General features: G+C 32.0%; 3 protein-coding genes across 4 annotated transcripts; 1 reads left to right on the plus strand and 2 right to left on the minus strand.

Moving 5' to 3' along the window:
- Positions 1-219: 219 nt before the first annotated feature.
- On the minus strand, positions 220-4,654 carry LOC100799877 (two-component response regulator ARR11-like). Its single transcript, XM_014770949.3, is given in 6 exon segments — positions 220-856; positions 859-1,450; positions 2,074-2,150; positions 2,339-2,716; positions 2,835-2,987; positions 4,287-4,654. Coding segments are annotated over 6 exon segments (1,737 nt in total). The 5' UTR covers positions 4,414-4,654; the 3' UTR covers positions 220-446.
- Positions 4,655-10,862: 6,208 nt separating this feature from the next.
- On the minus strand, positions 10,863-13,837 carry LOC100805014 (E3 ubiquitin-protein ligase AIRP2). Its single transcript, XM_003551858.5, has 5 exons — positions 13,476-13,837; positions 12,327-12,489; positions 12,102-12,168; positions 11,793-12,003; positions 10,863-11,267 (listed from the first exon to the last, which is right to left on the minus strand). Exons 1-5 carry the CDS (start codon positions 13,556-13,558, stop codon positions 11,060-11,062), a joined length of 732 nt encoding a protein of 243 aa, XP_003551906.1. The 5' UTR covers positions 13,559-13,837; the 3' UTR covers positions 10,863-11,059.
- Positions 13,838-18,307: 4,470 nt separating this feature from the next.
- On the plus strand, positions 18,308-24,282 carry LOC100807148 (probable LRR receptor-like serine/threonine-protein kinase At1g67720). Of its 2 annotated transcripts, none has more exons than XR_001386191.3 (15): positions 18,308-18,672; positions 19,067-19,604; positions 19,829-20,340; positions 20,547-20,676; positions 20,983-21,054; positions 21,130-21,198; positions 21,288-21,359; positions 21,505-21,573; positions 21,749-21,915; positions 21,994-22,247; positions 22,548-22,674; positions 22,757-22,822; positions 22,913-23,079; positions 23,184-23,316; positions 23,776-23,915. XR_001386191.3 is itself a non-coding variant. In XM_003551861.5 (15 exons), exons 1-15 carry the CDS (start codon positions 18,603-18,605, stop codon positions 24,097-24,099), a joined length of 2,790 nt encoding a protein of 929 aa, XP_003551909.1. In that variant the 5' UTR covers positions 18,317-18,602; the 3' UTR covers positions 24,100-24,282. The 2 variants fall into 2 exon arrangements, 1 of the variants encoding a protein (XP_003551909.1); XM_003551861.5 differs by having other exon boundaries at positions 18,317-18,672; positions 22,913-23,099; positions 23,776-24,282.
- Positions 24,283-25,003: the final 721 nt, after the last annotated feature.

Here is a 25,003-nt window from a genome sequence, read left to right on the forward strand (position 1 = left end):
TAAACTATTCCTGCTTCACACATTTCTTATAAGAATGTTATCATCTTGTTTACACGTTCTTTTCATTACATTATTGTTAGTAAATTTTATGCGAGTCTTAACAAATTATTTGAGTCCATTTTATTTTGTAAAAACTCAAACGGTGCTCATTTTCATTCAACAATAATATGTAGAAAGTAATGTGAGTTGGCATTTTTATTTCTTTACTTTAGGCAAGAATAAAATAAGAAGGAAGCAAGGTCATTAATTAAGCTCAATACTTGTCAGCACCCATTTTTATACATACTGCAATATATATCCAAATCCTCGATGATTGGAAAAAGAATACCCCAACCCTTGAGGTTGAAATTCTCCAATAAAGCAGTAGTTAGCTACAAGAAACACTAAATTGTCCTTTCATGAGTGAATTATGATTTTTGTTGAAGATGCAGGAAAGGCAAAGCAAATCATGCTATGAATAGACCTTGATCCATAACTGAGTAATCAGCTGAATCATATAAGTGGATTGGAGCTTCTGAAATAAGTCCTGGATCATAATATTCAGACATTCCTATATTCTGCAGACCAAAGTTCATATTATTATAGCATTCGCCTTCTAGCCAATAGAAATGCAAGTCCTCGTCCAATGACGCAGAAGCTGCCTCACATCCCAAAAGGTTTCTTTGGTAAATTTCCTGATCAGAAATGCTACTGAGATTATTATATTCCTGTGTTTTCAATCCAGAAGTTGTAGTGGAAATGCGTTCTGAAGATTGACCATTCATAATAAGACTTCCTGGTTGAATAGGAAAGGTGGCAACTGCATTCCCTATTGAACTCACAGAACTGGCATAATCATTGTTGTAATCTGCAAACAAGGTTTTGGTTCTATACAAGCAGCAGCCTCTTCCTCGGTTATTGAGGGAGCGGAACTAATTGAAGCAACTGATTGTGATTGATCCACATGGATGTGTTGCTGCTGCTTACCATGTAATGGCAACTGATTGAAGCTATCTTCTAAATAAACAAGTGACTTGTGTTCTTCTTTGAGTTGCATGTGTGGAACTTCAGTCCAAGAGTATGGTGTTGGCATGGAACAATCAAACACTGCATGGTTTCCTTCTGACTCTAGAGGGGGAAAAGTTTGATTAAGGCCAACCCTTAAACTCTCTCTCATGTTCGTGTCAGCAATGTTACCAGTCAAAATCCTTCCTTTTTTTGCTATGGTGGACTGTGAAACAATTCCCTTGGGATCAGCTTCATGACTTTTAGTTTCCACATTCTGAAGTTGTAATGATCCATCTGAATGATTGTAGTTGTCAATTGCAACATCATTTTGTTGCTTGATTACTGAGTTCTGAAAACCAAAACTTCCCATATCTTTTGAAGGAAAATCTGAATGCTTCATTCCACTTGAGGAAGATCTCTGATCGTTTTCTTTCTGAATCCTACTCAAATAAAGCCTGTATTTCTGCATAATTAAAGATTTCTTAGTAAGAACCTTGGTTTCAAACTTATGAAACATTATAGAAACATACATTTCTTCTATGGACAAAACTTAGATACAGTTCTATAGATGTTTGTGTTGTTATCTAATTAGAATTGCAGTTTCATCATAGTAATAAAGGTTTGCATTAAAGAATTGTGCAGATTATCGAGATGAAACTTCAATTTTGATTAGTAAATAGTACAAACAGAACATAAGGAACTGTATATAAGTTTTGCCATTTTTCTATCCTATTATTTTGCTTTATTGAATTTATGAGAGGATCTGTATCTTCTTGGTGTGCAAGTTTGAGTAACAAAACCTACATTAGATGGAGATGGACATGCTGAGTAACGTGTTAAGTTGTAATATTTCTACGAAACATTTGTACAGGACCTATGGTTTGGAGGTTACACTTACACCCTATTGTATTAAAGTGAAGCTTTGTTGTGATTCTAAGTCTACCAAACGGTGATATAAATGAGATGTAATCATGCATACAATAAAAAATATTAAGAATCTAGATGCTCATCTGAATGAAAGAAAGTATACATGTTTCTTTCTCTATAGTCTAAGTATAACATACTGGTGTGAAAATATAGCATCACCTGCAAGTGGCTAGCAACATTCTCTCTAGTCAGCCATGGGACATTCATCAGATCTAGTATTTTCTTGGGCCCCACTTCTGCCAAACAGAAATTATTTGTTACAATTTTTTTTTGTGTGCGTTCAAGATATAAGATGACTACATGCAACAAAAGATTATGCCTGGCAGTCACGCTTTAATTCATCTAGGAAGCATAACAAGATTTATAGAAGTCACAGTGATGATTGCAAATAACACTTTATGCAGAACTTTGAAAAGAAACTTACTATCAAATCCAATCTGATTCACTGCTTTAACAAACTTCTGATGAAGATCTACAGACCAGACTACTCTAGCTTTCTTGGTGGATGATGGATCCAAACATTCTTTGTCATCGTGTTTGCTATCAGCATCTTTTCTTTTCTTTGATGAGGTAACATCTTCTACAGCAAACAGGTTCCCATCATCTGATAGCTCTGATCCATTTCTCATCAAGTGAATGCTCTCAAAACTTTCAAATTCTTTTGCCTCATGTATCTTTTTTCTGAAGACATGCTGCCATATGTTTCTCAGTTCTTTCATCCTTATAGGCTTAAGGAGATAATCACAGGCTCCATGTTGAACACCTTTCATCACCTTGCTTGTTTCCCCATCCACAGACATCACTGAACAGCATTGTAAAGTGTGACTTGTCAGAGCTTGGAGTTTCAATCAATGTGATCAAAGGATTACAATGATATGATACAACTAAAAACTTGAATATATTATTGATAGAGAACTGACTAATGACAGGAAGATCCATCTCAAGCCCAACATGCTCAAGAAGTTTAAAACCATCCATGTCAGGCATGTTTACATCGCTGATCACTATATCATATCCATCCTTCCGTTCACGAAGCAAGCTTAGAGCATGCCTTGCTAAACAACATGTGGTCACTGATGCAAATGATAGAGAAGAGTCAGAATAGCATTAAGAAATCAGCCATCATAACAGAGAATACATAAAAGGACATAAGATGCGTGCTTGCTTTCCAAAGTTTGCTACTTGTATGAAATCTCATTCATACAAACAGAGAGACAGATCACAGAAAAAAAAAAGAAGAAAAAAACACAGATAGGGGACTGAAAACCAGTAAAGATGTTGACATAACAAAACCTTTAAAAGTCTCCAGTTACTGATATCTCTCATATTACCCAAGTTCATGATCACTGTTGCATGATGTAAAGATCACATAACCTGAGAGACACAAGCTCTTAATGCTACCTATGACATTTAGACTAACACTCAGATGTCTCTTCATATAATATAACATCTTATTGCAAATATTACTCATTTGGATTGTGCTTCTATTGGTGTTTTCATCTGAATCATATATAACTACATAAGCACTAAAATCTCTACCTTCCATTTATGACAGCAATTTTTTTGCAATCTACTGAGGACAAATGTCCAATCTAAGTGAGTTTAGTGCATGTTATTAATGGATGAGAGAGTGGATGGAATATTAATTCCTGAGATACCATATAATAGACAAGGCCAAAAGACAGTAAATTTAGACTAGAAAGAATCAAATTCGATAAGGGAACTTTTTTATGCTACTCTCTAGATTTTTTAATATTAACAGACATGGCAACACAGAAGATAGAACCGGAGCTAATAATCTAATTATAACCTGCCCCATCTAAGGACTAATAATAACTTCGCAATCTGAACTTCTCTGCAATTCAAGTTTTTGCTTCTTGAAACATGAAAAGGGTGGTCCTTTAAAAAGTTGAAATATCAATTTATCAAGTACTAGTAATAGCTAAAATTCCCATTTTTTTTTATAAAAAATATAGCTATAAAAAAATGCTGCAAAAACGTGAGTAATTAACATTAACTAGCTATTTAAATTTCCACCAAAAAAAAAACTAGCTATTTAAATGTCACCAGTTTACATGCTTAAAAGAAGGATGTTTTTCCCCCTAAAAAAAGGAGCACATTCCTTAGAAACTGACTGATCCGTGACAATATGACCACGACCTATCACACACTAAAGCTTCAAAAAATTAAACCAAAACCTGGAAACGCATGATCTCTTAGACTGCATAGTAACAGTGTACAAGAATTTTTTATATCAATTTTATAGATATTTAGTACATCAAACTAATATTGGTAACTTAGCACATAACAAAAGTCGCAGTGTGTGGAAGCAAAAGGAACCACTCATGAGTCATGACTTAAAACATACCAACCTTCATAATTGCACTTCTTTAGCATCTTCTCAAGGATCTTGAGCCACGTAGGATCATCATCCACAACCAGAACTCTCAGACCAGCAGGAAAATCACGCTTTGGGGAAGAGAAACAACCATTATCCATTTTTGTGAGAGATACAGAAAAGAGGGCCAAGTTAGGATCAGTGCTTGTGTTAGTGAGTTCAAAAAAAGGTTGGGTTTGTTTGTTGGGTTATAATAAGTTAAGGAGAGTTAAAAAATATCAAAGGAAAGACACAAAAAGAGAGAGAGAGAGAGAGAGAGCACAACACCAACGAATATTGGCGCCGCACAGCTAACGGTCCCTGTGGCGTACGTTAGTATATATCCCTTTGGTTTTGTTTGATCCTACCTAGCTACAATAACTCATGTTTGAATTTCAGTTCAAAATAATATATATGAATTTTAAAGGAAATCTAATGATTCACAAATTTGATTTTATAAAAGAAAGGATTGAATGCTTTTGCAAACTTTATTTTATTTTAAATGTTCGTTTGTACATGAAACCCGAAGCTATTCTACTTGTTAAAGAATTAAGGTACATAAAGTATAGTTATGGGAAATTGGAACAGTGATGCAGTTTTTTTTAAGTTTAATGCCGAAAGATAAGGGACACGTTGGGTGGCTTTAGATTGAAAATATATGACACTATTAAAAAAAAGTGAACTGAACTGAGTGGGAAGATTGTTCAGGCATCCCAGGTAAAGTGAGTGAGGCTGCTGCTTGTCAAAATATGCAAAAGCCAAAAACTGTGTGTACTATACTGAGATAACCTAGGGAAAACAAACAGTGCTTCTACTTTCTACTATACTTCTGGAATATGTTGCGGTGCAGGTGCATTTCTAAAAGCCAGTAAGTGGAACTTTTGTATATTTGAAGTATTATATGCTTTGGCTTGTATGGTGTTACGGTTTTGTTTTTAAAAAGGGTTTTGGGGGGACTATTTTTAGCCACGATATCTATGTAACATGCAATTTTGGTGTATCAGAATAGTTATATTCAGTCGAGGCTAAAGGACTAAAAAGCCTTCTGGTTTACCTCTGTGTGACTTGGGCCTTCTTTCTGATTTTAATGTTTAGACCTTAATTTCCCTCAGTTATTAGGGTCATATGTCTTATAGTTTTGTTGTCTTTAGAAAACATCTTTCGAATAGTAGGCACAAGGGTATTTTTAAGGTTGGTTGTTTAACGAGTTGTTTATTTTTAAATATTATTGTTTATTTTTTTTTTAATTATTGGAAGAGATTCATGTGTCATGTTAGATTATTTGAAGTTAACTTCCTGACTGTTCATATAAGTAATTGTTATTTATGAACAAAAATATTCTTATTATTTAAGAATTATTTGAAAACACAATTTAAGTATTACTTAAAACTATATCATTAAATAAAAATATATAAATTGTTAATTATTGTGTGACATTATAGAGATTAATTAACATAAAAAAACTTAAAATAAATTACTTAAATTACATTTATTTAAGATGTTCTAGACTCATGTTTGCCTCGATTCTTGAACGATTTAAATAATGTGATAAAAAATGAATTATAGCCATTTGTTATAAAAATATATGTATTAATATATTACTATCGGTGATGAGGTAGAAGAGGTTGCCGTTTATTTTATTAGTGGGAAATTTATGGTTTGCAATTTGCATAGGGTGGGAAGAAAACAGATAATGAAAACCAGCTTCTGTTTTGGAAAAATACATGAGACAGGAATTTATGAAGAAAAAGTGAGGGGACAAGAAATATAAAAAAATCACCTCTGTTTTGTCAGCTAAGAATTCACTGAAGATGGCATCTTATATTATTTTTGGAAATGGGAAATAAAAGGTAAGATGGACAACGAGAAAATTCATTTCACGACTGAGAAAGTCTTGGTGGAAAGGCACGTGGAATGCATTTGAGAGACATGATGAGAAAGTTGTGGGAGGGACGAGCAATTGTTAGACATAGACATGCCCATTGCCCAATATCCTCTGAACTTTGATCTCTAATTCCAATCAGTGAATGATCAATTCAATCCAATTGGGTCCAGACTTAAGAGAATGAGAGAAACAAACAACACCCAACTTCCCTTCCCTATTGAACTGGACTAGTACTACCCTCCTTGCCAAGACAAATCTCTTTTTTTCAAGTACTTAATGTAACTGTTAACTAGAATTCAAATGCAATACTTTTAGTTAAATTAAAATAATTTTATAATAGTTGATCCAAGTATTTGATTCTAAAATTAATAAATATTAATTTGTCAAATTAAATAAAAAATTATACGTACCCGGTACCCCTCCCCCTGCGATCATGTTGCTTTCCAACGTGTCAATATTAATGGACCCAAAAAAGGTCATTGAATTGAACAAAGACAAAGCACAAAGGCAGAGGGACAAAACATCAGTGTCAGGTCAAAAATAAAAAATACCTGAAGATTCTGTCGCGGTACCATTGGTGCGTGTTTTCCATGCTTCGTTAATACTGTAAACAATAACCCTTTCAAAAAGTAACCAAATGCCAAATGGGATTGTTGTTGGAAATTTCAATTTGGCAGTGATTAATTCATTCTTTCAACACTCTAGAGCAAATTTTTGGTGGAAGTGGTAAAAAATATGTTTGGAAATAAAATTAACTTGAAATCATATTTAAAGGTATATTTGAGAGGAAAAATTTATATGCAAATACACTTTTGGAGAAACAAAATTTAGGTTAGTTTTGTAAACTTACTTTACAAATTTAATTCAAATATAAACTTAAATTATTAAGTAAAGATGTGCAAATAAGAATCCAACTCTAAATAAGTTAGTAAAATATTATGTCATTTATCAATTATTACAAAAGTTTAATCCATTTTTTTTAAAAAAAAGGCATATAAAGAGTTTTGTATGCTATAACTTTAACCATTCCTTTTACACCCTCATAGTATATGTGGAATTCAATAACCTATAAGAAAAAACACATTAATCAAGCTAAACTCCTCACACATTCACTTTACCCACTGAATATTTAAGTAGAAACCGAGTGAAAGAATATTAAAAAAAGAGAGAGAAAGATAGAATAGAAAAAAAGTAATGCAAAATATATAAGATTCAAGCTCTTGAAAACGCATCAAGACGCAGGAGTGAAGTGTTTACTTCTTGGAAACAAGTGACTTGATAGTAAATGAGTGTATAAGATAAAACACCATTGAGATGGAATTATGGATTGGTTTAAGGTTAGGCAGGTGATCTTTGGCAACCGCAGAGTTGAAGGTGTTGCTTATACGGACACATTTGCATTGGTTGCTATACAATGTGCATGCTCTTAGTTATGGTTGCAACGAAGGATTTATGTGAACATTGTTTTTCTTCATGGTGACCTAAGAAAAGGTGTCCATGAAAATGTCTCTGGGCTTTAATGGGTAGCAACCAAGCACGGTATGTAAATCACTTTGATGGGTGAAAAATAATGTCCAACTTATTTGTTGCATTGAAAGGTAGGTTTTCAAATAATCTTATTTGGATTATTCATTGTTCAGCTTGCAACAAGGAAATGTGCAAATTGTTGTTCTTGTTTGTGCTGATGATTTGATAAATCTCGAAAAAGAATCATATCATTCAACAATTTAAAGCTTATTTAAGTGACTATTTTCACATGAAAGATTTGGGAATGTTGAAGTATTTTTTAGGTGTTATGGCTGCTAAATCCTTCTAGCATTTTTCTTTGTCAACATAAATATGTCTTGAATATCATATACGAAGTTGGATTGCTAGGAGCCAAATCTGCGAACAATATTCATTTGAAGCAAAACCATCAATTCGCGTTGGCTAATGGTGGTTTACTTAATAATCCAAAAAGATATCATCACTTGGTAAGTGGTCTTTGTATATATTTACTTTGAGATAGGGCTAACAATATACTCTTTAATACACTTCTTCTTACACACTCTCTCTTATTAGTTGAAATATATTGAAAATTATAAAATTAAGAGAGTCAATAAATAAGTTGTGAGACTTATAAAGTTATGATTTTCAATAAAATTTAAACTAAGGAAAGAAAATGTGTTCAAAAGAGTATCAATGTCACATTTCTCATTTGCTTTACTTGACCTGAATTGTTATCGTGTTCACACTATTTCATAATTTATGCCACAGCCAAAGTAAGAACATTAAGAAGTTGCATTGCAAGTAGTCTACTATTTGAAAAGAAACCTAAGACAATGCATTATGTTGTGTTCAAACTGTGATTTGAAATTGTATGGATGGTGTGAGATTGAAGTTGGGCGCCCAAGTTGTCTTTTGACTTGGAAATCATTCACTAAGTGTTTCGTGCTCTTAGGAAATTCTACAATTTCTAAGAAGATCAAGAAACAATTAATAAACACATTGTCTTAATCATTAGCAAAAACAAAATATAGATCCATGGTAATAACAATATGTGAATTAAAGTGGTTGAAAGGAATACTCTTTGACTTTGGTGTGACACACTCCACTCTCATGCACCTTTATTGTGATAGTCAGACAACATTGCATATAACTAAGAATGTTGTTTTTCATGAACAAATCAAAACATACTGAAGTAGATTAATTTGTCATTTCATCTAAGATGAGATACGTACTTAAAAGCAAAATCAACATCTGATCAACCCTGTGTATGATATATTCACAAAGGTATTGGACAAGATGAATATTGAAAATTCTCATGCAACTTGAGGAGTATTAAGCTGAATATGTAAATATGTGACTGATATGTAATATTATTGTCGTAGGAGAATATTTAAGAGCAATTATAGGGAGCAATAATTAATGATGTTTAAGAATAATTGTACGAGAATATTCAAGACTAATTGTTGGAGACGGTAATTGAGAATTTGCATAGATAGTTATTATTATTATTTGTATATGTCGAGATTATATCGTGGAAGTTCACGTCACGTACACCTGTTAATGTGTGTGTCTATTGTTTTGGGTGAAATGGGAAACTAGAACTCAGCGTAAATACTAATTAAATATTAATGGAGGTTGCACTAAAAAAAAAGGTTGTGAGAACACATAATTAAATCAAAATCAAAAGGTATCCAATTATGCCATCTTAATGATCTATCTGTATTCTATAGAATCATATAGACCCATTACGTGCACCATAATGACGTAAGAATACCCAATCAGTGTAAATTGTAACCAAAATTTTTATTAACATCAACTTGATAGAGGCCACGATACCCCTACCAATATTACATTTGAAGTCCAAGATAGCTCCATTTGCTGCGCATAACAAGGGATAAGGTGGCATCTGCTTTATAACTCTATTAAACAATGACTTAATTTGAACCAATTATGACTTAATTAAGTTCCATGATCAACAAAAGTAATGCCAACTTCTTCCTTCTTGTTCCTTTATTTTATCTCACACTTTAAATGGAAGTGCACTTGGTGGTTGAGGTTCATTCATAGAGGGACTACGATGTTACCAAGGAAGAAAATTGAAAAAGTTAGTTTGGAGGTTTCATTTTCAAGTTTTAACTTAAAGGTAAGCCTGTGTGTCCATGAAAAAGTTAGTACGGAAGGGATTTTTGGGATAGCAAAAGAACTATAATGAGCAAAAACTAAATGACCCTAAAAGGAAAATTCCCACTAAGAAATTCTTTTTGATGAGGGGAATTATTTTAAACAAAGGAATGGGTAGTGAGCCAGGCACGATTGAATACTCACATAATAGAAAAGGGATCAACTCCATGCAACTTCAGCTAAGTGGAGCACAGCTTTCCATTTATTTAATGGAAAAAGTTAAGAAAATGGGTCTGGCTTATTCCCCCCATGATGCTTCATCAGTTGCTCTCTACCTGTTTTATTCTTTTTAACTTTTCATTGTTAAAATTTTCACTATTTTCCCTGTAACTAGGAGCTGTTTGAGTAATGCAATGAACTAGTTGCGCTTTTGGAGAATATACTTTGCCTAATCATTTTCGCCACTTGCCAGAGCAAGGCCCTTCTTTTTTCTCATAAAATAAAACACATTAGGCATATGCACGTAACATGTATATTTTTTCTTTTCAAAGGATTATTCATTCAACCGCACGCACTTATAAAAATATAGGAAGTTTAAAGAAGAACATTACAACAACAAATCAGGCACACACGTAACACACACACACACACACATATATATATATATATATATATATATATATATATATATATATATATATATGTTGTGTTATCTAGAGTAAAGATAGTTGGGCTTACTGAAGTAATTTAGTTATTTTGTAGTAATAGCCCAGGAGTATAATTGATATTTGGGCTGTGTTAATGATCTTTGAGCAAAAACAATTGGGCCAGTTAAACATAAACCATAACTGCAAGAGGTTTCTAGAAATAAAACCATCTCAGCGTGACATCATCTAAAAAATTTCTTTACTTCTCATATTGTGAAAACAGCTACTGTTTAATTGTCTATGATGACTCCATATACAATAATTCAGCCGTTGATTATTAGTGTATTAAAAGCTAGAACGTGTCAATTTCCAAGCCATTCAACGAGAACTTTGGACTTAATAAAAGTAAAAAAAAAAATTTCAAAATATCTATGATGCCTTTCATAGTTTGTGCTTTGTACCATTTCAATAGTATCAATAGTACATAATAATAAAGCATGGGGCTGCAGTATTAGTATTACATTATCTGCCTACTCACACAGGAAAACCAGATTTGTATTTGTATAATTGTATTCTTTCAATTGCATAATAGTTATAATTAACATTTAACACTTTTTTTTCTTCGAGTTATAGCATGTGATTGAATGTATATGCATGTGCATCCGATATAATTGAAGGCAGAGTTTCAATGTAATGGTAGAGACGTCTTAAATTCTCCTTTGCAATGGTAATCCTGTCAACCACATCACTGTTGCCAATTACCACCCATAAATCTTTAGGACTGATCCTCTTCAGGCTTCCACGGCAAAATGGGCATGATTCTGATCTCATATACCTGAAATTTTCATCTGTTACATTTTGCTATGCCAACAAAAATAATCTTATGTCCTACTACAACATCTTCATGTTATATACTTTTTGTTTCTAACATATCACATGCACGTACATTTTTATTTAGTATTTTCTCAATAATATATTAAAAAGATAATTTAAATATAACTTTTGTTGTTTGTATTTTGTCAAATTCCTAATTTTGGTCCTATTTTTTCAAAATAAAGAAAACTAGTCCTTCTATTTTAAAAATTTATAATTTTGATCCAATATTAAATTTTGCTTATATTTATTTCTTCTATTTATTATATTTTAATTAATTAAATTATTTTTTGATGATCCCTTAAATAAACATGTTAGGTCTAAGGTTTAATTGAATCAAAATAAAATATAAACAAAATATAAAATTAAATCAAAATTATGAATTTTTTAAAATATAAAAATCATGTCTATTGAAAAATAAATGAACCAAAATTGAGGTTAAAAACATTAGAGGATGTTTTAAGTATAGTGTGGCATTTGACAATACCAATCATGGAAGCAGCTAATGCACAAAGAGTGTCCACAATTAGGCAGAACCATCTTCATGCCGTTTTCCATGCATATGCCACATTCTTCATCTCCCTCTAGATCTTTATTGAGAACCTTTGCAAGCCTCTTTCTGCTCACTTCTGCACAACTGTTTCTTTGATCATTATTAAACTCGCCTTGAAGTAACCTTAATGAAGGGTATATGACAGCTGCAAAAGCATGCCATCATCAAAGTTGATTCAAAGTTTTAATAGAAAAAGGCAGCAAGATAACTAGATACATGTAAATATGTAACACTAACACATACCATAAAATTCCTTTATAGTTGCTTTCCTTTCTTTTGAGGAAATAGATGGCATTCCATCAGCGTATACCTGGACTAGGACAAACAAAGCACAGCTAGCTAATTCATTTACATTTCCACGGTAAAAGGGAGGGGCAAAGTAGACAAAAAGAGAGCAAAAAATTCGAAAACTGAACAAGGGGGGAAATATAAAAGAGAAGAAATTAACCAGAAGTGATAGTGACTAACATTGAAAATAAGTATGTGGAGTAAGCCCAAATACATGGGCAAAGTGTCTGTACAACTAAAATCCAACCATTCACTCAAGAACAAAAAAATAGGAGCAAAGGGGCTGTAAGATAATTTCATCTGAAAATAGTTCCCATCATAATCTCGAGGAAGTGCTGATGCCCTGCATTTATTTTTAAATGTCAACAACATGTGTAAGCTCAGCCACAGCTAGCATAGGCATAGATTAATCAAACATCAAATATAATCAATTTAATTTCCTTGTATTGTCAGGGTAACAAATTTTATATTATTAATCAATCAAAAAACCATTGTTAGTAAAATTTGTATGTAATTATTGTAAATGTCAAAAAACTTATTATACTTAACCATTTGTAATAGATATCAGTGGAAAAATCCTTTACATCATCAGTATATACACTCTTAAGATATAATTTGAGCAACGCACAGGCACTCTAGCAATTTTACAACTCACCAACAAAATTGAGCAAACCAATGGAAAACTGTGACATAAAGAGATGATTTTGTTTGTAGGTAGTTCTGCTAGATTATTAAAATTGGCATTTCTGGCCATGGCTTGTGGCTAAAATGCATCTCTCTGTAGCGCAGACACACATACATGGGGCCTATATGGAAGAGTGTGAGGAATTAATCTTGAGTATTAAGTACTCCTTTCAATATTTTGTAATTTTAAATTGTTTTACACAAATTAAGAAAAAGAAATAAATAGATGAAATAAAATAGTACTTCTATAAAATTAATCTTATATCATTAATTATTAATATTATAAGGAATATCAGTAAAAAAAATTATATTAAAAAATTAAAATAATAATTATTTTAAGATAATTTTTTTTACACGACAATTTTAATGGAAGGGAGGGATTATTTATCATAGAGCAATACATATATATTCAAGATTGTTTATGGAACTTAATCTTGATGGTTCATTTTGATTGTGCAGTTAACAGTCTCCTCTAATGTTCTCAAACTCTTACCAAACTTCAACCATGTTAAAACTCTCGTAAATTGTAAAGATACCAATCATACAATGTTTTTTCGAGAATGATTCTACCTTAAAAGGGGGAATGGGATAATGTATAACTAAAATATACCCTTGAAAAATAAAATAAAAGAACGAGGAACTTACAGGGTATTAGCATGTTGTATATCATCTTGGAGAGCCTTGACAGAGTCACTGAAAGACGAATTGCTGGGCTGATTTTGCCACATTATAAGTCTCCACAAGAAAAATGTAACAAAAAGGAAGAAAGAAAAAGAGTTTGAGCTTTTATAAATGGGACCATCCAGTTTGGTTTCTCTATCAAATTCAAAGGGAATATTTGAAGCTTGAAATTAGAAGAAAGCAAGGAAGGAGGGATATCTCTTAAAAGGAAGCTGAGAGAGTAGGTTGCTTAATATTCAAACTTTGCAAACTGTAAGGAAAGAAAAGGATGCCTTCTGTCACATACCTTACCTTTTCTTTCCTTCTTCATTAATTTCATCGTCAACTGCACTGCTTTATATTGCTGCATGGTTTTACCATTGACATCTGTATTTTTGACAAAGTCCTTATATATAATTGTACTTCATTATTCCTTGTGCCTCACATCACACTGTTCCTTAGGACCCTTCAATAAATGTTGTGCCTACTCTTGTTTACTTTTTATTCATTTCTTAAACTTCCTTCTACAAGAAACATTAATGGTGCCGCTGCCAGCATTTTGTGGTGAAAACAAGTTTGCTATTCCAACCGTGACTAATTCATTTTCTTCCCATGAAAAGGACCAAAAGCTAAAGCTAGACTGCATATCACACACATCTTCTTTTTTTTTTTTCTTAACTCTCCTGCTCATAAAAAAAAAAGATATCAAATCCAAGAGTTTTAACAGAAAGTAAAATCTCACTAAAAATTATTTCGGTCAAATATCAAATATGAATATTACTCAAGTAATTAAACCTTAATTTTAATACATTAATCACTTAATTCCTCGTACACTTTTGCATTTGCAGCTGTAAAACAATTCAGAAATTGCAAGTGGGGAGGTCACGAGACGAGACTGGATGACTAATATTACATGCTAAACTTTTCCAAGGCTTAGGTACATGTATAGAGAAAAGGCAACACAAATTGATAAATTAATTGATACATGATTGAATTATTACTGTTTTAATAATGTGACAAAAATAATTAAATTATAGGGTGAAAATATATTAAAAATCAAATTCTTTAAAGTAAAAAAAAATATACTTTATCTTTTGTAGTTTTAGTTTCAAAATTTTCTAACTTATTGTTCTAATTTTTTTCCACCAAGTATTATATAATCTTAGTTAAAATTATATTTAATGAGTTTAAAATCATAACTAAATTAAGTAAAAAAAGAAAATTTAACTTTTTTTTACTTATAACTTAAATTTAGAAGAGTTTAGTAATAATTTTTTAAAGAAATAATAAGAAAATGTAAAATTATGAAAAGTCAAAATGTAATTTATACTATAAATTATTGCAAATTCTTAAAAAATACAAGATTTTATGGATATTTTGACTAATATATTTCCTTTAATATTATTTTTTTCGTCAAACTGTCAGGCTTTTTTAACCTAACGTCCCCAATAAATATACTTCACATCAATTCAGATATGGGCGAAGACCTTGACGTTGGCTAAGGCCCAAATGTTTCAAAGAAGCTAAATATTCATCTAATAACCATTAACACTTGTAGGACCTAAGGAGGGAGGGAGGTGCGGGAATGCAACCAATAAATTTTTATTTGTGAATTCTAGTATTGAGTTTTTTTTTTAATTGACAAAAGTTATTTAAATTTATTAGTTTTGTTAGAAGTGTTAGTAGAGAGGATTTGAATATGTAACCTTCTCCCCCTCTCTTATGTCTGTATCTTTCTTTAACCACTAGATTAATTTTATATATTCACTATTGAATTCGGTTAATTTCCTTAGAAAATATCATGTTTGAACAATCATAATTTGCATAAAGCAATGCATCATGGCACTGTATAGAAAATACTAGCAGATGGCATCACAAAGCTAATATGAAGGGGAGGGGTTGATGATGCTTACAGTTATAACTAAAAGTGAATACTACCTAGTACATACACCCTAAGTCCCAAACATACCAACCTAACAATCTCACATTGAATATGATATACAAGAAAGTATATATGTATCGGCCTTTTAAGTTTTGACTGAATGGCGTGCTTCCACAAATTTCAATTGAAACAGAGTAATAATGTAGAGATAGGAAAATGATACTTGTATGAAAATGATGGCTCAACACCTCATTGGGGGTATTTATACCATAACAGAAAAAGATAGAAAGAAAAAAATAATAAATATAATAGATGGTGTGATGAAAAAAGAAGACATGAATAGAAAAATGTGTAAAGTAAAAAAAAAATGTACGAAAATCATGGATGATAGAAGTATAATAAATAAAGGTGAACATAGTTTTAGAATATGAGAAATTATCTTCTATTTTGATAAAGTTATGAGGTATATCTTACTCTACAAAAGAGTTAGTTTCCTATAACTTTTATCATGATAAAACGCAGATGTGAGCAATTATAGCACAATAAATAAAAAATAAAAAAAATCCTTGATAACAGCCCTAAAGAGCTCTACTTTAGTCTCTCTTTTCTTTTTTAACAAAAGTTATGTAGTCTTCCACTTCTGCTTTAATGATTTTCTATTTTGATGTAAAAGTATGACTCATTAAAATTAATAATTTTCAATAAATTTCCATAAATAATTAAGAAAATGTTAGAAAGAAAATATTAAAAAGACTGTTATCATTCTTCTTTATTTTTACAGATTATTGGATAAAAATAATTGTTATCCTGTTCAGAGGTCAGGCCCATTGGTTAAGAACAGGGACGAATATTTTACTAAGAAAATAATTGTGATAATCCATAATCGATACCATGCATTTTTTGTTGTTGATATTATTAAAAGGAAATGAAAGAAGGGAAGTGAAATGCACAAAGGATAAAAAATATTTTATTTTTTTTAAAGCAAAAAAATATATAAATCAGGAAAAATATTATGTAATCCACTCAAATACTATTTCTGGCTTTCTGCTCATATAAGTAGAAAATGGAAAAAAAAGGAAGAAACTTAATCAAAATATGAAATTAATATATTTACTTATTGTTATATTTAAAAATATAAAATTTAATTTAACATATTATGCATTTTTTTGTTTTTAATCAAATAAGAAGATTTGTTATGTCTTTTTTTTATAAGTAGGAAAAGTAACAAAAAGAACAGCAGAAGAGAACTATATAGCCTTTGGTTGGTGACACCCATTACCTCACCAAGATAAACTTGGTATAAACCAGAAGGGCGTATGTTCTCTTTGTCTAAATAATTTTTTTTTTCTTTTTAAATAAACTCTAGGGTAAGATCTAGAGTGGGAGCTTGGGAAGTGCAAAGCTTTACTATGTAAGATACTCTAGTCTCATCAATACATATGATTAAAGATTGAGAACAAACTTCCATTATACCATTAGTGCCTTGACCAATAATATTGGAGGTGTTTTTTTTTCATTATACCACTATTATTAAAAAAATATGCAACTACCTCGTTGTAATTAAATTATAATTTTTATATAAAGAAATACTTAAAAGGTGGAATTTGTTAAAATGTTCTTTTAGAATTAAATGGATGTACAATAATTAACCATATAATATTTTCAAAAACATAAACTTTTTTCTTTCATTTCTCTTCATTACAATTTACATAAACTATTTTATCACGCGCTTTTCTTTTTCTTCTTTCCATTTCTGTTTTTGTTTTACAAATTTTATATAGAAAAGGTATATAATTCAACCGTGTTTTGTACTTGTCTCTTGTTGGTGGGGGAGAGTTTTGGCAAAAAAGAAAAAATCACTAGGATCTTGTTTCTAAATATTTTAGATGATGAGTTCACAACGAATAAGAGAAAAGTTAGTTTGTATAAACTTTATGAAAGGATCATTATTCTGATTTTATTCGTCCCAAAGAAGATTGGAAAAACTGGATTCTGTTTGTCCACTTATATGAATAGCGTAAGCATCTCTTTCAATTGTTGAATTTTTTTCCATATTGTGGTCTGAGCCTATGTTAGAATTGATACTAGTTGTAAGGGAAAACATGAGGAAGGCTAGTTGCATTTAATGGACAGAGTAAATCTGAGCATATTGGACCACTGAATTTTTTGCATCGAGATTAGAGAGGGGACCATCTGCGTACTTTTTTCAAGCTTCAAAGAATAAAGACAACAACATGGTCTAAAGTTGCACCATTGATAAGATTATGCGGTCTGCCAAAGCACAAATTAAATTACACAAACTAATAAATAATTACCCTTCCATTCTACTCATGAACAATTTTTCATCTTTTAGCTTTGGCCACTGCTTTTGGCACGGTTAAGGTTGTGTCTAACATAATTTTTACATTAGATAGTATTTTCATATCATCTGGTACATCTGTTATAAAATAATAATCGTCCTATTATACATGAATAATAATAATAATAAATAAATATAAGAGAATGTAATTTTATAAAATTAATTTTATATCATCATTAATTTATTTATAAATTTTGTTGTCCAATATTAATATTATAAAAGATATAAGCAAAAAAATAATTAATATTACACTGAAAAATTAAAATAATAATTATTTTGAAACAAATTTTTTTCTCTTGTATAATTATAATGAGACAAAGGACATATGTCAATATATTAAAAAGGGATCGATGTTTCAATTTCAGTACAAAACATTGGTAATACTTAATAACAAAGAAAAGTGGTGGATCTTACTATAATGTGTTGGTGCATGCAGGATAATTGATACAACCTGTTCAGCAACCCGACATTGTTTCTGTTCGTGTTGTCGTATAGCCACAAGACAGCTTATTTTAACCAACTTATGGTAGCTTCTTCCAGTGAAAACAAACTAGTGGGCTCACATTAATTTCCTCATTTTTTTCCTTAAGAGTGACTGATTGAGCTTGTGCCTTGTGTGTCACTCTTTTTATGAGGGAAAGAGAAAAAGAAAAGAAGAACATGAAGTCATATTTTCTTAAAAGAAAAAGAAGATTCCAACATCAGATAAAGATACAATAAACGTGAATGAACAATCAACAAACTCATCAATCAAAAAAGTTAAAGTTAAGTGGGAGAAAGCTGGTTGTGATGCTGAACTCAAACAGGCAGTTAATTTTATCCATCACCCAAAATTCTTGATGCAAACTATTAGTTTCTATTCCTCGTTTCAATGGGTTTATGTTCTCTTTTTTTGGTTACACTTCTTCTGCTAACATCATATGCGGTTTGCCAACTTGAAGGTATGTTTCCTTTATTAGATCACAACAACTCAGGCAGTTAGTTCTGAATATATACAATTTCAGTTCAAGCAACCATGCATCATAAAAAACTTCAACTCTTTTTTATCAACACAAAATTCTAAAGTAGAATATGTTTATTTTGCAAAATATCATATCATTTTATGACAGAAGGCAGAAGAGAGAAGAACAAAACTTAGATGCAATTTCTTAAGTGCTTTTAGTATCGTTCTTCAATTAGAATTGAAGTTTCATCTGAGTAATCAGCATAATAAATGTTTGTATTAGAGATCAATGTAAGATACGAAAGCAATACTCCAATTTTAATTGAAGAACAACACCAAAAACACCAATTTAATTGGCTCTAAATCTGTGAGATATTTGATTTTGGATGCAGAATTTATCAGCATTGACTGTGGAGGGACAAATAACTACACTGATAAAAGCACAGGGCTTGCATGGATATCAGACTATGGAATCATGAAACATGGTAAGCCAGTGGAGGTACAAAATCCAAGTGGAAACAAGGTTCAGTATCAGAGACGCCGAGAGTTTCCTATAGACAGCAGAAAATACTGTTATACTCTTGGCACTGAGGAGAGAAGAAGGCATCTGGTTCGAGCAACGTTTCAGTATGGTAGCTTGGATGATGGAGACACATACCCTCAGTTTCAGCTCTATTTGGATGCAACCAAATGGGCTACTGTGTCAATCTACGATGCCTCGAGAATTTATGTGAAGGAAATGATCTTCAGGGCACCCTCAAACTCTATTGATGTTTGCATGTGCTGTGCTACCACTGGTTCTCCCTTCATATCTACCCTTGAGCTCAGGCCCTTGAATCTTTCTATGTATGCCACAGATTTTGAAGGCAGTTTTTTCTTGAAAGTGGCTGCAAGAATTAACTTTGGTGCTCCAAGTGAGGATGTTGTCAGGTATGGTACTCCCCCTCAGTATTTTCTTTTCTACTTCTTCTAAAGTTTTTGGCACAAGAATGGAAAGTTTCAAATATTTGACATGATAGAACAAAGTCTCAAGGGAATCTATGTTTAAAATTTTGCATTAATGATAGCTTGATTAGAAAAGAAAAAAATCAATATATTTGGTGCCAGTGGCTTGATTTATTTTTTTATTTGTTTATTAACAAATATGTTATCAGGTATCCAGATGACCCATATGATAGAATTTGGGAGTCTGATCTTATTAAAAGACAAAATTATCTTGTTGGGGTGGCCCCAGGCACTGAAAGAATTAACACAACAAAGAAAATAGAAATAGAGACAAGAGAATACCCACCTGTTAAAGTGATGCAAACTGCAGTTGTTGGCACCAAAGGAATTCTTAGCTATAGACTAAACCTGGAAGACTTCCCTGGCAATGCTAGAGCTTATGCATATTTCGCGGAGATTGAAGATCTGCCTAAGAATGAGACTAGAAAATTCAAATTGGAGCAACCTTACATAGCTGACTATAGCAATGCAGTGGTGAACATAGCTGAGAATGCCAATGGGAGCTACACTCTCTATGAACCAAGTTACATGAATGTGAGTCTGGAGTTTGTGCTTTCGTTCTCCTTTGTTAAGACCCGGGATTCCACTCAAGGACCTCTTCTAAATGCAATGGAAATTAGCAAATATGTGTCAATTGCATCAAAGACTGACAGGCAAGATTGTAAGTTCTTAATATCAGTTTATATTTGGGAAAATTGATCTTTTCTTGCATGTCCAAAATATCTTATCTGGAACGGTAATTGCATCAAAGATTAAATATTTCAAGTTTGATCACTAACTTAAATATTTCAAGTTTGATCACTAACTTACAACAATTGCATTGCTGTACTGACTGAACAGGTTGCTAACTATACTCTTATTTTACAGCAAATTTTGTAAATGCATTTCGCTTCTTATCTGCTGAAAGTGTCCTAAAGAATGAAGGTGATCCCTGTGTTCCAACTCCCTGGGAGTGGGTAAATTGTAGCACAACTACACCTCCAAGAATTACAAAGATGTAACATCTCCATACCTTTTTGTTGATGTTTATGTTTTATGCTAACTTCTAGCCTAGTGAATTGTCATTCTATTAATGAGTCTCTCTGGCAGCAGTTTTTATACACACAAGAATGTTGAATTCCAAAAGTTGGTATTACAGAATGCCAGATACTGGAATAATTATATTTGTAGAACCAATTAGGCAGAAGCATGATGGAAAATTATTATCAATATTTCTATTGTTCGCATAACATCTTGCCGTAGAAAATATTTACTGAAATTCCAAGCGGTACAAATTTTTACTAATTGAAATAAGTTGTATTAGAAACCTGTCAAGAAGGAATATGAAGGGTGAAATTCCACGGGAGCTCAACAACATGGAAGCATTGACAGAACTGTAAGTAAATCACCTTTAAAATAAAAGTGTTTTGTTTTAAATGGTTTCTTTTGTAATTCATTGTTGTTTTCTTAGGTGGTTAGATGGCAACATGCTCACAGGACAACTTCCTGACATGAGAAATCTTATCAATCTAAAGATTGTGTAAGTTCTTTAGTTTCACACATAGCCTTTAATCAAAGGTTTCGGGCGGAATCAATCTTATTTTAATTTTTTCAACTAATGACATGCAGGCATCTAGAGAACAACAAATTGAGTGGTCCATTACCATCTTACTTGGGTAGCTTGCCAAGTTTACAAGCACTGTATGTTGCACTTAGTCATCCATGTTTATCATCTCTACTTTGAGAGTTTGAAGCATTTTCGTAGTTAACCCCGAATTTCTCCAACTAAACACATTTGTTATCCTCAGACATTTATGAATCATGCACATCTGTGGATCTATGACAGGTTCATACAGAATAACTCATTTAGTGGGGTTATACCATCAGGATTACTTTCTGGAAAAATCATTTTCAAGTAAGTATCGTCATCAAAAACATATTTTTTTTTTCTAGTATTTGGTCAATTTAAGTGAATAAGCTAAACACTCAATAGAATTTGAATCAGCTTAAGTATGAATATAATAGGATGAGGATCTTTTTTATTAGGTTGTACCTAGATTGAAGTAACAGATATCTATTTCTTCTTCCAGCTTTGATGATAATCCTGAACTACATAAAGGGAACAAGAAGCATTTTCAGTTGATGCTAGGAATTTCTATTGGAGTACTAGCGATTCTATTAATATTGTTCTTAACAAGTTTGGTACTATTGCTTAATCTGCGGAGAAAGACATCTCGACAGAAATGTGACGAAAAGGGTTAGTCCACCTGGTCAAACTTAACAACACCTAGACAAATATGAAGTTCTATCATCAAATCATTATTGTGCCCTGCAGGTATTTCTGGACGCAGCAGCACTAAACCTTTAACTGGATACTCATTTGGTCGGAATGGGAATATAATGGATGAAGGTACTGCTTACTATATTACACTCTCAGAGTTGAAAGAAGCTACTAATAATTTTTCAAAGAATATTGGCAAAGGAAGCTTTGGATCAGTCTACTATGGGAAAATGAAAGACGGAAAAGAGGTGGCAGTTAAGACTATGACTGATCCATCCAGCTATGGGAACCAGCAATTTGTAAATGAGGTATTATTTCCATATTTGAATTCTGATTGAGAATTGGTTCTGTATAATCAACCTGTCAGTGTCCTACTATAGATTTTTAGCTGCCGTTCAATAAAAAATATTGTATTCCTTGAACTAGAGATACAGTAATATCAATGCTCAAACAGCTTAAGAAATTGAAGCTATGAACCTTCTCAACTCCAGCTCAGGTCTAACTGCAGAAAACTTTAGAACATGAATTTCTTAAATAAATGAAGGGAACTAGAAGAATAAGAGAAAACCTTATGTTTCAGCTCATTGACTGTAGAGTCACAAATGCAGGTAGCCCTCTTATCAAGAATTCATCACAGAAACTTGGTTCCTCTGATTGGATATTGTGAAGAAGAATATCAACATATTCTAGTTTATGAATATATGCACAATGGCACTTTAAGGGAGTACATTCATGGTCTAATTCCACACCCTTTTGTTCATTTATTTACCTAGTTGTAAAGATTGTGGCATGATAATAAATTCTAATGTTTTGACAGAATGTTCGAGTCAGAAGCAATTAGATTGGTTAGCTCGCCTTCGAATTGCAGAAGATGCATCTAAAGGTTGGCTAATGACTAGCTTCTTGGTCCACAAGTAATTTTAGCATTTCACTTCCAAGTTAACAGTTAAAGAGCAATTTTCTATTTCTGTAGGTCTTGAATACTTACACACAGGATGTAATCCTAGTATCATTCACCGCGATGTGAAGACAAGCAATATTCTTCTTGACATCAATATGAGAGCAAAAGTGTCAGATTTTGGACTCTCAAGGCTAGCTGAAGAAGATTTAACCCACATATCAAGTGTTGCAAGGGGAACTGTAGGTTACCTGGATCCTGAGTAAGCCATGGTTCTCATGTGTCTATGATCACCAAAATATCTTTTCTCCTTAACTCCTTGAACTCAGGTTTTCCCTGTGAACAGGTACTATGCAAATCAGCAATTGACTGAAAAGAGTGACGTGTACAGTTTTGGAGTTGTTCTGCTGGAATTGATATCAGGAAAAAAGCCTGTATCATCAGAAGACTATGGTCCTGAAATGAATATTGTTCACTGGGTATGTTAGCTTTTTCTCAACAACCAAAGTTGAAAAAATAGTATCAGCAAAGTTTGACAAATCAGAAGCTGAAACACGAGCATATTTGATCCTCAAGTTGATGCTCAAATTTTCTGATCCGTTAGACCAAACTGATCCTTTGTCAATTTTTTCCACTAACGGTATTAATTTTATCTGATGCCACAAATGCCTATTAGATATGGCCTCTCACAGTTTGTCATATTTCACCAAATTGACCAAGGTAGTGTGGTAAACTAATTGAAAGACCAACTTGGTCTTACAAAATTACACTTTTAGAGATCAAAGTGAAAATTTTAAACTTAGGAAGCCAAATTGAAAAAAAAAAAGAGACCAAAATAGTATATTTTAGTCATTATTTTTGCTAGGAATGTACCTCTTAGAAATTTTGTTGCATACTTTATTGTCAATCCCACATGCAAATTTTACGTGTGTTTGCAGGCAAGATCTTTAATTCGTAAAGGAGATGTGATAAGCATCATGGATCCTTCTCTTGTGGGGAATGTGAAAACCGAGTCAGTTTGGAGGGTTGCTGAAATTGCCATTCAATGTGTAGAACAACATGGTGCATGCAGACCAAGGATGCAAGAGGTCATTTTGGCTATACAAGATGCTTCTAACATTGAAAAAGGGTCAGAAATTCAACTGAAGTTATCTTCTTCAGGTGGTTCAAAGCCACAGTCTTCACGTAAGACATTACTTGCAAGCTTTCTTGAAATTGAGAGCCCTGACTTGTCAAATAGTTGCCTCCCCTCAGCAAGATAATTTTTGTTTTCTCTTTTTTCATATCAAGGTGGGTTTTGTACATTACTTAATTATAATTATTTTCTTTTGCCTTTTGTTCATTGTCATAGTACTAATATGTTAATACCAGTGACACTCTCTAACTAGAGACGATATGACCTTCAAATCTTAGAACAAATCAACGAAAGTGGAACATTCTTTCTCTGTATTTGACTACTTGTAGGAAACTATGAATTAACTAGTTATTTGGATTTCATTCGGTTATATTAAAAACGAATGGACAAAGAAAGTGCCTCTTTTTTTGGCAGAGTGCTGAGAAAGGACAAGCCCATAAACAAAATTAGGGAACTGATCCAAACCAAAAAAGTTTAATTGATATATATATATATATATATTATGTTTTTTCAGACTTATACAGCTACACTTAGAAAATATCCGAAGATTTGGATATTCTTTAGCCGCGGGACTTTTTTAACCATTTGGGATAAAAAAAAAATCTTTCAAAATTATCAAATGAGATATTTTTAAATTAATCATCATTTAAAAGTAGTTATGATTTTATAAATAAAAGTAGTAAAATTTTATACGACTTTCAAATTAATTTTCAAAACACATGATTAAAAAATCGTATAAAAATTTACGACTTATGCTTATGAAGTTGTGATTACTTTTACGACTTGTTTTTAAATAATAATTAATTTAAAAAGTATCCATTTGTTAATTTTTTTAAAAAAAATTACCTCAAAATAGTAAAAAAGCCTCAGCCGATTCCTATCTCTTTCAATTTTTTTACTCTATTATTACAGTATTATCTACCTTTTTGTCTTTATTTTCTCCATATTTCTCCTTTGGATTTTCTTGAATGTAAATGTAGGTTGTAGAGGATGTATTTTGTTTAGGTTACCTTATTTTCCGATTCCCGGTT

The sequence above is a fragment of the Glycine max genome, chromosome 18 (assembly GCF_000004515.6).
Source record: "Glycine max cultivar Williams 82 chromosome 18, Glycine_max_v4.0, whole genome shotgun sequence".
In the NCBI taxonomy this organism is placed as follows: Eukaryota; Viridiplantae; Streptophyta; class Magnoliopsida; order Fabales; family Fabaceae; genus Glycine; species Glycine max.

Excerpts from the sequence above, each read along its gene's own strand:
- LOC100805014 (XM_003551858.5), bottom strand. The coding sequence starts at position 13,558 with ATGTGGCAAAATCAGCCCAGCAATTCGTCTTTCAGTGACTCTGTCAAG. Across the intron at positions 12,490-13,475 it reads ATACAACATGCTAATACCCT|GGCATCAGCACTTCCTCGAG; the intron begins GTAAGTTCCTCG and ends AAATAAATGCAG. Across the intron at positions 12,004-12,101 it reads AACTATAAAGGAATTTTATG|CTGTCATATACCCTTCATTA; the intron begins GTATGTGTTAGT and ends ATGCTTTTGCAG.
- LOC100807148 (XM_003551861.5), top strand. The coding sequence starts at position 18,603 with ATGGGTTTATGTTCTCTTTTTTTGGTTACACTTCTTCTGCTAACATCA. Across the intron at positions 18,673-19,066 it reads TGCGGTTTGCCAACTTGAAG|AATTTATCAGCATTGACTGT; the intron begins GTATGTTTCCTT and ends TTTTGGATGCAG. Across the intron at positions 22,823-22,912 it reads TGCAGAAGATGCATCTAAAG|GTCTTGAATACTTACACACA; the intron begins GTTGGCTAATGA and ends CTATTTCTGTAG.